The 11,022-nt window shown below is 51.6% G+C and overlaps 1 protein-coding gene across 1 annotated transcript; it reads left to right on the forward strand.

Moving 5' to 3' along the window:
• The first annotated feature begins 269 nt into the window (after positions 1-269).
• Positions 270-10,428, forward strand: inhbab (inhibin subunit beta Ab). The gene is made up of 2 exons (XM_029253311.1): positions 270-1,203; positions 9,238-10,428. Exons 1-2 carry the CDS (start codon positions 786-788, stop codon positions 10,020-10,022), a joined length of 1,203 nt encoding a protein of 400 aa, XP_029109144.1. The 5' UTR covers positions 270-785; the 3' UTR covers positions 10,023-10,428.
• Positions 10,429-11,022: the final 594 nt, after the last annotated feature.

Genomic DNA, 11,022 nt, shown 5'->3' on the forward strand with positions numbered 1-11,022 from the left:
TAAAAGCTGCGAAGATGAAGGACAACTGAAGGTTTGGCGATGAGCTGGAAAAAACGCGGCGGAAAATTCTTTTGAGCTTAAATAGTCTGACATTAGCATTTGATTATTTGAAAGCGTGCAATGCATCGGGTGACTCGGAGGGAAGGGAAAAAAGAAAAAAGTGGTGTGAGTCAGTCAGTCTCCCCTCTTCTGAGGGAGGGACGAGGAAGGGAGGAGGGACGGAGATATAATTACGGTGAGAGAAAGAGAGCAAGGGAGACGTACGGAGAGCGAGGGAGCGAGCGAGAGAGAGAGAGCGAGAGAGAGGGTGCCGCTAACCCTGCCCACTTCCACAAAACCATTCAAACTCCTGCACAGGGAGCACTGCAAGACTCTCCGGAGCTCGGCACATCCCCAGGGCGCTGCTCGCTCAAACTTTGCGAGGACCAGACAGGAGACCGGCTCTTTGGCCCCTCAGCCCTGCTCAGCCGCACCACGGGGGGCACACCTCCTCCGGCTCCACGTTGCTCCTTCCGCGCCGGGATTACACTTGTCTCTGAAGTTGCCGATTAATTTCAGCCAAACTTTCTGCTCACTCTGCCACTCTCTCCAACGCACACGCGCACACACACACACACGCACACACACGCGCACACACGCACACACCAGCACACGTTTATTCATTCGAAGTTAGCAGCACATCTGTAGTGGTTTTTTTTTTCCTTCTCTCCCTGGTGGAAGGGAGATCGAGCCGGCGCGTTTCGTTTCGCTCCCTCTTTCGAACCCGCGCTCCTCGCCCGCTCAGGATGTCCACCTCAGCGCTGCTGCCTGGAATGTTGTTGCTCATCTGTGGGATTTTGGCGGGCCGCTGCTCACCCACACCGACGGGTTCCGCGGCGGGCCAGGGGGCGGCCGAGGGGCCGGCGGCTACGGACTGCCCGTCCTGCGCCCTGGCGAGACTGACCAAGGAGGCGGCCCCTGCCGGCCAGACGGACATGGTGGAGGCGGTGAAGAGGCACATCCTCAGCATGCTGCACCTGAACGCACGGCCCAACATCACGCAGCCCGTGCCGCGCGCCGCCCTCCTCAACGCCATCAGGAAGCTACACGTGGGCCGCGTGGGCGAGGACGGCAGCGTGGAGATCGAGGACGAGGGCCAGAGCCGAGCTGAGATGGACGAGCTGGCCGAGCAGACCTCCGAAATCATCACCTTCGCGGAGCCAGGTGAGCGTCCCAGATGCGTCCACGCATCAGAGTGTGTGTGGGCTCGTGCGTGCGTGCGTGTGTATGCGTATTGGCGGGGGGACGGGGGGGGGGGGGGGGTCCTTTCTATTTATGGTCTGTTTGTGCTTTCACAAAGGAGACTTTGGATCTGTGAAGTAAATTCGCACTTGCTGGCGGGACAAGAACCCCGTTCGACAGGTTTCTTTCTATGAAATCTCCGGTGGAGCTGGCGAGGGAGCGGCGGGGGGGTTACGCACATCTTAATTAAGAGCACCTGCAGATACTGGGAGTTTTAAGAGACCTGTTGACTTAAAAGGGAGAAAAGGGAAGGGCCAGGCAGCTCCCGTTCCCCGCACCCCCCTGTTTTCTTTTTTTTTTAAACTCAGGCATCTGGTTACCTCCTGCTGCTTGAGAGAATCGGACAATAATCTTCTGTAAAAAGCTTCTTGCCTTGGGCTTCGGGCTCGGGTGCCGGAGCCCCGGTTTTTGGCTTTTATGAACGGTGTCGGGGTGCTGGCGCTGCCGCTCTGCTGCCGAGCAACTCGCCCTTTCAGCCAGTTTGCTGGGGCGTCCTGTCGAAGGGGTCGCGAGGTCGCTCTGCTGCGTGATGCTCTGTCCCAGACAACGCGCACGGAGCAGCGGGACGCAAAACTGAAAGTCAAACAAAGTGTCCGGGTGCATTAACTGGAGTGGAGAAAACGTTCCGATGCGGATTGATTCTTTCCACCGCCCGTATCCTTCATGCACCGATAACTTCTATGCGAGATCCTCTTTAAGCATCTTCACAATTAGGATATGAAAGGAGGGGGACCGGACCTGAGGGTAGGAGAAGGTGATGGACGCGACAATAGCACAGCGCACAGATGGTACAGATGGTCTCTGAGACACACCTGCACCTGATGTTTCTAACCCCCATCTCCTCATCACGGGCACGATCCCGCTCATTAGTCAAGGTCCGACATCCTCCACCCCTCCCAGCCCGACCCTCGGAAACTTGCGTGGTCGGGTTCGGCGAGCTCGTTCCGACAGGCGTCCGAGAGCAGCAGACAGATGAGCGCGGCGACCCTACGGGACGTCTCGATCTCAGGACTTTCCGGATCTCCTTGGCTGAAACCGTTTCGGTCTGCGACAATAGATGCTGGAGGGCTTATCGTCTGCTTTCAGACGTTGCGCCCAGTGTGACTACCGCCGAACACAAGCTCCCTTATCACCATGAACTAACACGTTTAATGCTTTAGGCAAACACGAATTGTACCTTGCCGTTTAAGCGGATTGATTCTTTCAGCCTGGAGCCTTTGACCAGCCAGCCTGGTGTCGGATGCCCCTCTAAGCTGTGTTTAAATCTCCTCTTGTAACATGGATTTGAGGAGCCGGTGGCCCGGCGCCAAGTGTGAACACTGAGCGTTCTGTACAATGGTCTTCGCCCTGCCCTTCGGATCCGCGCTCGCCTTCGCTTTTTGGGACAGAGGAGAGCAACAGGCAGAAGGAACCGTCTGCCACGGTCTGGTGATGCGGGTCGCTAGCCGAGGATAATGACCAGCGACCGCCACAGTCGTGTAATGATGGTATAGCCCCCCGGGAGACCTAAAGTGCCCCCGCGTTCATCCGAGCAGAAGTGAACTTGTTCGCTGCCCTCGGATGCGAGCGAACTCAGAAGTATGCGGTCGGGGTCCAGCAGACAGACGAACGGTCCGCGGCAGCATCGCCGTCGACCACAGAACGGAGCCGGTTTCGGCGTTTCTTTCCCATCCGGCTGGCTCTCGCTCAAAGTGCACCAAACCCCTGTGTGTCGAACGGTGCTCGAGGCATCTTTTTAAAATAAGAAAAACTTACATCTTCTAATTAACGATTATTACACCTTGCAAAGCAATTCCTTTGCCCCACAAGTTATGCAATTTATATCTCATTTCTCCAGCAGCGCTTTACGTGTCCCTGTTGGATTACGGCCAGTTTTATTAATACAGCTTCCGCATTTGCCCTCTTTCGTTTAATTGGCTTTAATGTGTTTCTCGACATCGGCTGGTAAAGTTGTCTAGAATACGCGGCAATGCGGAAGACTGGGGAAGCATGGCTGTAAAGGCTTAAAATGTGACATGCGAAGAACTTCCGACGTCTATTATATTGTGTTTACGTGCATGTGTTTCTTCGTGGAAGTAAGCAGAGAACCACTCAATACTATAAATAGCCTCTGAAGCTCCATGTGAAATAAAGGACCGTCAAAGACTCGTGAAATTAGAGGCGTTAACAGTGAGCTGGTGATGTCGGGTTCGAGCCCATTGCGCTCGTAGGACTATTACCAGCGCATAATTGCTTCATTCAGCCAAATGTGGGCCTCGGTAATTGCTTTGGGCTGTGCGGCGGTGAAGGGGAAGGGCTTCTTGAAAGAGACACTCCTGCTGAGGGGAGGGAGCGCCTAGCGCTGGCCCGGCCGGGAGACGCGGCCAAGTTCCACTCTCATCTGCTCCCGGAGTCTGAATGGGGCTGCCGAGCGAACGCGGGTCTGTTGACGGAGGTCCGGCGTCGCCCTCTCCGGTCTCCCACGGCAGGGTCCCCTGACCCCCGCCATTCACCGACACCTCGCTCCATAGGCCGCTCGTGGCGTTCATTCAGACCAACGCTTTACATGTAAGCTGCTCATTCATAAATCCGCCCTTTTCCCGGAGAGAGGGACAGCGCAGGTGTTCCGTGGATCTTCCGCTGCAAGCCACGCGCAAGGAATGCGGGGTCTCGTCTGATGGCACGCTCACACGCACCCGTACACGCACAAAACAAAATCCCCATCCCACAGACACCCACATACACGCACATGCACGTGCGGCGAACCTTGCAATGACGAGGCTGAGCGAAACGGCGCATTTTCCATTGTATGAGAACTCAATTCTTTATTGAAAGCCGCGATACTCTAGATCAGAATCATGTTTTGCAACACTAAGAGAACCCTTACTTCACAGAGACGGAAGTTGGAAATCTGCTATCTGAAACATTTCCTCCTGTTTGGGGAAGAAAAATGCGCATTACATTGCCACCTCTAAGAGACATAATGAAAAACCAAAGTCACTCTTTTCAAAAAAAATCTGCTCTTAAACACCATTCTTGCACTTTCCCCACATGCCAAAATATTGCACCCTTTGGTACGGTAGGCGGCCCGTCTCCAGAATTCCTCGAATAGCGTCCGCACGGTGCTTGTCTGCATCATGAGCTGAAAGGCCAGACTAAAAAGGCAAAGGAAAACAGAGGCTCTGGAAACCTTGGATTCAGTTCCTTTATCAGCCTTTAACAAAACAGCAGCATTTTTCAGACCACAAGACCGGTGCTAGACATTTCTGATAAATCCAGACCATCACAAATATTTTACCCATTTATTGCACTTTTTTTTCCCCTTGTTTTGGTCAAAAAATATGACCCTGGGGCAGTTTCAGCGGTTACGTGACTTGCCGAGCAGGATAGGCGAATTCGTAAAGTGGATACGATCAATCAATTAATTAATTATTATTAAGGAGCAATAGTACATGCCTAGCGGACGTCTCTGATTTCAACCCAACGTAACCATACGGACCGGGTCTTGAAAGCGTGTTGACCTGTGACTGACCGACGGTCCGCCTCGCCGTATGCTCTGGGCACACGGCTATTGTTATGAATAACGGCTCCGACTGTTGTCGCCCTTCCTGGTCAGCGTTTAACGAATCGGCACATTAGCCGAAGGTAACTCGCCGTACGGCCTCTTCTCGAGAGACGATGCGACACGTGTATATTTTGAAACTTCCCCATGTTTGGTTTTGGGTTACCTCAAAGTAACTTGCTGCTACATTAACAGCACAGTGTCACAACTAAACACTTTGACCTGTAATCATCCCTCCAGAAAGTCCTACCGCTGTTTGTTTACATATGAGTCATTGGGCATTATGGGAAATGGTTAGAAAAGGCTCTCGTGGAGCCTTCTGAGAATGAGCTATGTCGAGAAGGACCCCCCCACTCTTACAATAATTACTGATGGATGGATGGTCCAATGATAAAAGGGGATAGGGGATATTTTCAATAGTTCCTCATCGTGCAGAAAGAGAAACCGCCGTCATGTTTTATTTGAATTACGGGATCATCAGTCTTCCTCCTTTGTGAGGCGCGGGTGAGAGAGCGAGGAGGAGAAGGAGCATAGCTGTGCGAGCGAGAAAGAGCAGGAGAAAGATGGAGGGCCTCTCATAGATCCTAGAAAGGTTAAAAGTGTCAGGAGGCCATAATTCACCTCCCTCCCATTTGGTTTCCTGCGCAGCTTTGGCCCGTGCGCTCTGGTATGACTCTGCGCCGACAGTGCGTCTCTTCCTCTGTCCGGGGCGATAAATCCAGCCCATCGGTGGCTTATCCTTGCCTGGCGGCAGGGCGCAGCGGTTTGTGCGACTGGGCAGGAACGGCTTACGCATACACACGCGCACGTGCTGCGGTCTCAGAGCGAGGGGTTTACGTGACAGGCCACATGGCTGACCTTTGGCACGTTCGCAGTACTTGTATCCCCTCCGCCCCCCCCCCCAGACGTGGCAGAGCCGCCCTCCGAGAGCCGGGTCACTTACAGTAAGCACTTCAGCAGAAAGTCGAGGACGTTTCCCCATCATCACCTCAGGAACGCTCCTCTTCCCTCCCAGTGTGTGTCAGCGACAGCAACGAAGGACGCTCCCCCCACCCCCCCGCCACCCCACGGGGAAGAGAGCAAAGAGAGATCCGTCCCCAATCCAGCCTAACCGGCCTAATCGAAAATAGATAAAGTCTTGCGCAAATTGACGGTCGCCCTGTGGATTGAAGCAACGACCCTCCGATAAGGAAATCAAACACGGCAGATTTTGCCGTCCCCGAACGGTGCCCAGTTAATGCCTGATCACGTCGCGGGAACACACTTGTTGTAGTTTTTCCCTTTTCCTTGCACACGGGTAGCAGGTGAACTTGACCGTGCCGTGCGCTTTACGGCGACAAGGCGATCGCGCCGAACGAAAAGGCGCTTCGCATGAGTCGATTAAAGTCCGCTGATTTCGCTGTGTGCCGGGAGCCAAGAATAGAACTTTGCAAAGATCGTGAGCTCTTACTCCACACAGGCAAGGCCATCTGTGGGTGCCCTGGGTATCCTGCGGAGCATGGCCCGGGGACCACGTGCAAAACACGTCTGAAGGTCAAAGGCAGTGTCGGTGCTGCTGGTTCGGTTTGCAGAAAGCGTCAGAGAATTCCGGCATTCTCTAGTCATCGCAAGGGACCTCCCACGTCCGACTGCGTCAAGCCCTCGGTGGATTAAGAAAAAGCTGAAAAAGAACACCTTTTGTTGCAAGGCTCAGAAGTTGCAATTAACCACATTGTTAACCGAGCATCATTCAGGAGCCCAACCGGCCTTTTGAAACCACTCCGCTCCTTTTGTTGTGAACGGATCTTCGGAGCCCGCAGACGCGGAGACGTGGTCCTCGTGAGCTACTGGACCGCATCTTTGGCCCGAGAAGGGTGTTAACTAACAAAGCGCAATTAGTGAGATCCACTTAGAAACAAATAAAACAAGCCCCCATCCTGGTCAACTCCAGTGAGCGAGTCAGGAAAAACTTCATTAAAGAGAAGTGCTTTTTAATGGCCACCTTGAGTCCAATGATTCCAGAACAATTACTTAGGCCTCAATGCTACGGCTCCACGCTAAATGCAAAACCAATTATAGGTACCCCGCACAGCAACGAAAAGGCAGCTGTGCCCACAGGGTTTGCCGGACCGGTGGAAGGGTTTATCGATTAAAGAAAAAGGGAAGAGTTTTTCGGCTGGATGGGAAACGGCGCGGATAGTTTAGTGCACTGTCAGGCTCCCACCCCCCTCTTTCTGCATGTCCTCTGAGGCAGGAATGTGTAAATGTTATTTTCCATCTTTGTGTCTGGGGCAGCTGTGCAAACGGTGCTCCTGTTGCGGGGGGATTACCGCTCGCCGCTTTAGCCCTTAGCTCGCGCTGCTCTCTTGGCCTCCTGGGCGGTGGGCTCCAGGTAAGGTCCCCGGCTCATGGCCCCCCTCGCTCAGCCCTGGCTTTATACCCAGCTCGGAGATCGCGTCCGTACCTGGCCGCCGCAAAGTAGGCACTGATTAAACACACAGAGGAGCAGTGTATTAATACTGGTCCATTTGCAGCTGTGTTTGGACAGCTTTGTGATGGCTGTTTAGTTTACACACAGACTAATGTTATGGTATTGTTATTATTACAGCAGTCAGAAAGGATTAAAATTCATTTCTTATCTCATAAACAGCCCAACAGTAAGAGCGGAGGACTCTTGCGAACGAACTAGCCAGTGTAGGTTGGTCTAGCCGGACCGCACGGCCGTCGAAACACAAAAGGCTTCGGCCTGGGATCCAGTCGCTGTCACCCCGCCAGGGAGTTGCCAGCACTTCCCCGGCAAATTCATGAATGTTTCGACCAGGAAGGATGATCAGAAGCCAGGAAAGCTCACGTTATTTGTGTACATTTGACCGATCGCATAAAAATGTCGAGAAGAGCGGAATGGGATGAGGTCCATCGGTTGAAAACCCTCTTTTCCCAAGGATGCCGTACTTCTGAAAACGGCAGTGTTTTTTTTTTTTTGTTTTTTTGGACACATTAACAGACACCCCTTTAGTTGTAAAGCCAGAGTAACAGCTCTCTGTGTTTTATTAGTATAGTCATCTTTTTCATGAATGTGAGCGCAGACTTGCCAAGTTCCAGGCTCTTCCATTGTGCAGAAGTATTCAGCAGGCAGGGTCAAAGGCAACACCACTGTTTGTAGTTGAACTCCCAATTGTGCTGAACTTTAATGAGTTTACTGCACTAATTGGGGAGGGCGAGAGTGACCATTTAGGGGCTGGTATGGGTGGATGGGTGGTGGTGGGGGGGGGGGCATTTTCAATGAGTCGTAACAGCAACTAGGACGCAACGAGATGCGGACCGAGCTGGATTTCGAGAAAGATTGAAGGGCGTCGAAGCGCGGCACTTTGAGAAGCCGTGCTACATTGGTGCCTTCCTAGACCACTCATTACGCTCACTTCTGAGCGGTCTAGCTGAAGGCACTCCGCGGCAGGGTATCATTGCCAGCTCCGAAGGACCGATACGGCAGGAGCCGTGGGCGTGGATCGAAGCCAAGTGCAGTTTCGATTGGAAAAGACCTGTGGTTACCGAAGCGTTAGCGAGGTTCTTGTCGTAATGTGTTTGCAATGCTTTATATACACTATGACTCTCCGGGTCTGCTCCTCTAGAGACTTTTTTCTAAAGACGAGGTGTTGATGAAGGGCCGCAGAAGGAGATGCGAACTATAAAAAGTTTCTAGTACACAGACAAGGAGATAAGTGATGGCCGGACTTCTGGTATATATTTCCTTGTCATTTCTGGCTTGATTTTGTTCAGCTGGTTTTCCTCCGCGAAAGGGAAGTTCAGGGACACATGCTGAGGGAAACTTTGGAGGCTTTCCGAACTCTGTCAGCATCTGATGCACGAGCAGGTCTGGCTGCTCTGCTTTAGTGAGCTTTTAAGCACCTTTCCGTCAAAAGGTTCACGAGGACAGAGTCCATTCAGCAACATTCACCCTCTGCCAGCAGTCACAGGGCTGAAACCAATATTAATTCACACAAGTTATTTCCTTTTATAGGTTTGCCCATCCAGCTTCTAAGAATGAGGCAATAGAGACACGTCGTTATAGAAAGACCTGAATGGAATGAGGCTAAGTGTTTCTGTTTGTTGAATTAAGGCTTGAGATATTGCGACTCCCAAGGACAAAATCCACACGATCTGGAGAAGAGCATTCCTTCGAATAGAAACACATGAGACGTGTACGCAATAACACTCCAGATAATGGGCTCTACACAAGACGGAGATAAACCACGTTTAAGGTTATGCGTTGCTTATGAAAATGTGACTCCTAACTTCGACGATGTTACCAAGGTCTCGCGTGGAGGCCTTTGAGCGAAGCGGCAAGACGAGTGCCGCGGGAAATGTTTGGTCTTCCGCAGAAATGCAACGTTGGTCTCACTCGCTGATCTCCGCTCTTCTTCTGTCCTCTTCTCCAGGAGATTCTCCAGATGTTGTGACTTTCCAGATCTCGAAGGAAGGCAGTGAGCTGTCCCTGGTGGAACAGGCCAACGTATGGCTTTTTCTCAAGTTGGCCAAGACCAACCGCAGCCGCGCCAAGGTAACCATCCGGCTACTGCAGCGGCGCCAAGGCCCGGACGGCCAGTTCCAGGAGCTGCCCGTGTCGGAGAAGGTGGTGGACACACGGCGCAGCGGTTGGCACACGCTCCCTGTGTCAGGCCCCGTGCAGACCCTTCTGGAACGGGGTGACGGAGTGTTGAGCCTCAAGGTGTCCTGTGCGCAGTGTGCCGAGGCAGGCGCCACAATCGTGCTGGCGCAGGCCTCTGAACGTGAGCGCGAGCAGTCGCACCGGCCCTTCCTCATGGTGGTGGTGCGGCAGGCCGGAGACCAGCCGCGGCGGCGCAGCAAGCGGGGTTTGGAGTGCGACGGAAAGATCCGCATCTGCTGCAAAAAGCAGTTCCAGGTCAACTTCAAGGAGATCGGCTGGAACGACTGGATCATCGCCCCGTCCGGCTACCACGCCAACTACTGCGAGGGCGACTGCCCCAGCCACGTGGCCAGCATCACTGGCTCCTCCCTGTCCTTCCATTCCACGGTGATCAACCACTACCGCATGCGTGGCTACAGCTCCTTCAACAACATCAAATCCTGCTGCGTGCCCACGAAGCTGAGGGCCATGTCTATGCTGTACTACAATGAAGAGCAGAAGATCGTGAAGAAAGACATCCAGAACATGATAGTGGAGGAGTGCGGCTGCTCGTAGACAAAAAAAAGAGCGCCAAACACAGACAGTGGCTTCCCCCACGGCACCCTGGGAGCGAGAGGGTGAGGACGACCGTCCACTAGAAAAAAACAGACTCGAAGCTTTTTTTTGAGACTTGTTGACATAACGCTGATTTGTTCAGTTGTTAGCAAATGAGTTTTCTGTAACTCAGAACAGTCTCTGTGGCACTTTCAGATTAAGAGAAAAAAGAAAAAAGAAGATACATAATATATTTTTGTTACAAAAAAAAGACGGTGCGAGAAGGAGAGAGAGTATTTATGTGGCCAAGGTGCAGTGTGACTATCTAGTTGCTCCGCTGCAATAAAAAGAGATGCTGACAAGGTGCCTGAAAAAAAAAAATCTTAACACTATGCAATTTGTCAAGTATTACAGTGTCATTTCTTTTTTGTTTGTTTTTTGTTTTGGTTTTTTTCTTTTTTTTTTTTTTTTTTCGTTAAAAAGGGGAAGTCTTTTTGATACTTTTTTTGGAAGTATGTTACATGTTTTATTGTCGAAAGATACTTGAAAGAAACGAGTTTGACCAGCTGCTGGAGCCAAACACTTCTCTATATAATAACTATTATTATTATTATTATTATTATTATTATTATTATTATTATTATTATGTTTTTTAGCATCATGTTTTTTTTTTTTCCTAAACGTTCTAAACGTTGACAATTTGCACTATTCAGACATTCTGATGAGCCTACCTGCAGGAGAAACAGGCCTTGGAAGACAGGGGGGCAGGCACCTCAGAATGGACAAATCGACAAAACTTTAGAGCACACAAGTAAAACAAGCGAAGGAGAACCATTAATATTCATTTGAGTAAATGTATACATAGTAGATCTTTAAGCATATTCTTTTAAACCACACCAAAGAGGTTAAGTAAGCATCGCTAATAATTAGTGCTAAGCCATTTCTGTGCAGCGGTGTTCTTCACGGCGATGCCCAGGTTCTGCCAAGCGATGGGCCTCTGGGCTTCATCTCTTAAGCAGCT

Source organism: Scleropages formosus, chromosome 7 (assembly GCF_900964775.1).
Source record: "Scleropages formosus chromosome 7, fSclFor1.1, whole genome shotgun sequence".
Classification (NCBI taxonomy): domain Eukaryota; kingdom Metazoa; phylum Chordata; class Actinopteri; order Osteoglossiformes; family Osteoglossidae; genus Scleropages; species Scleropages formosus.

Coding starts and splice junctions, on each gene's coding strand:
- inhbab (XM_029253311.1), top strand. CDS start 786: ATGTCCACCTCAGCGCTGCTGCCTGGAATGTTGTTGCTCATCTGTGGG. Junction 1,204..9,237: donor CATCACCTTCGCGGAGCCAG/GTGAGCGTCCCA, acceptor CCTCTTCTCCAG/GAGATTCTCCAGATGTTGTG.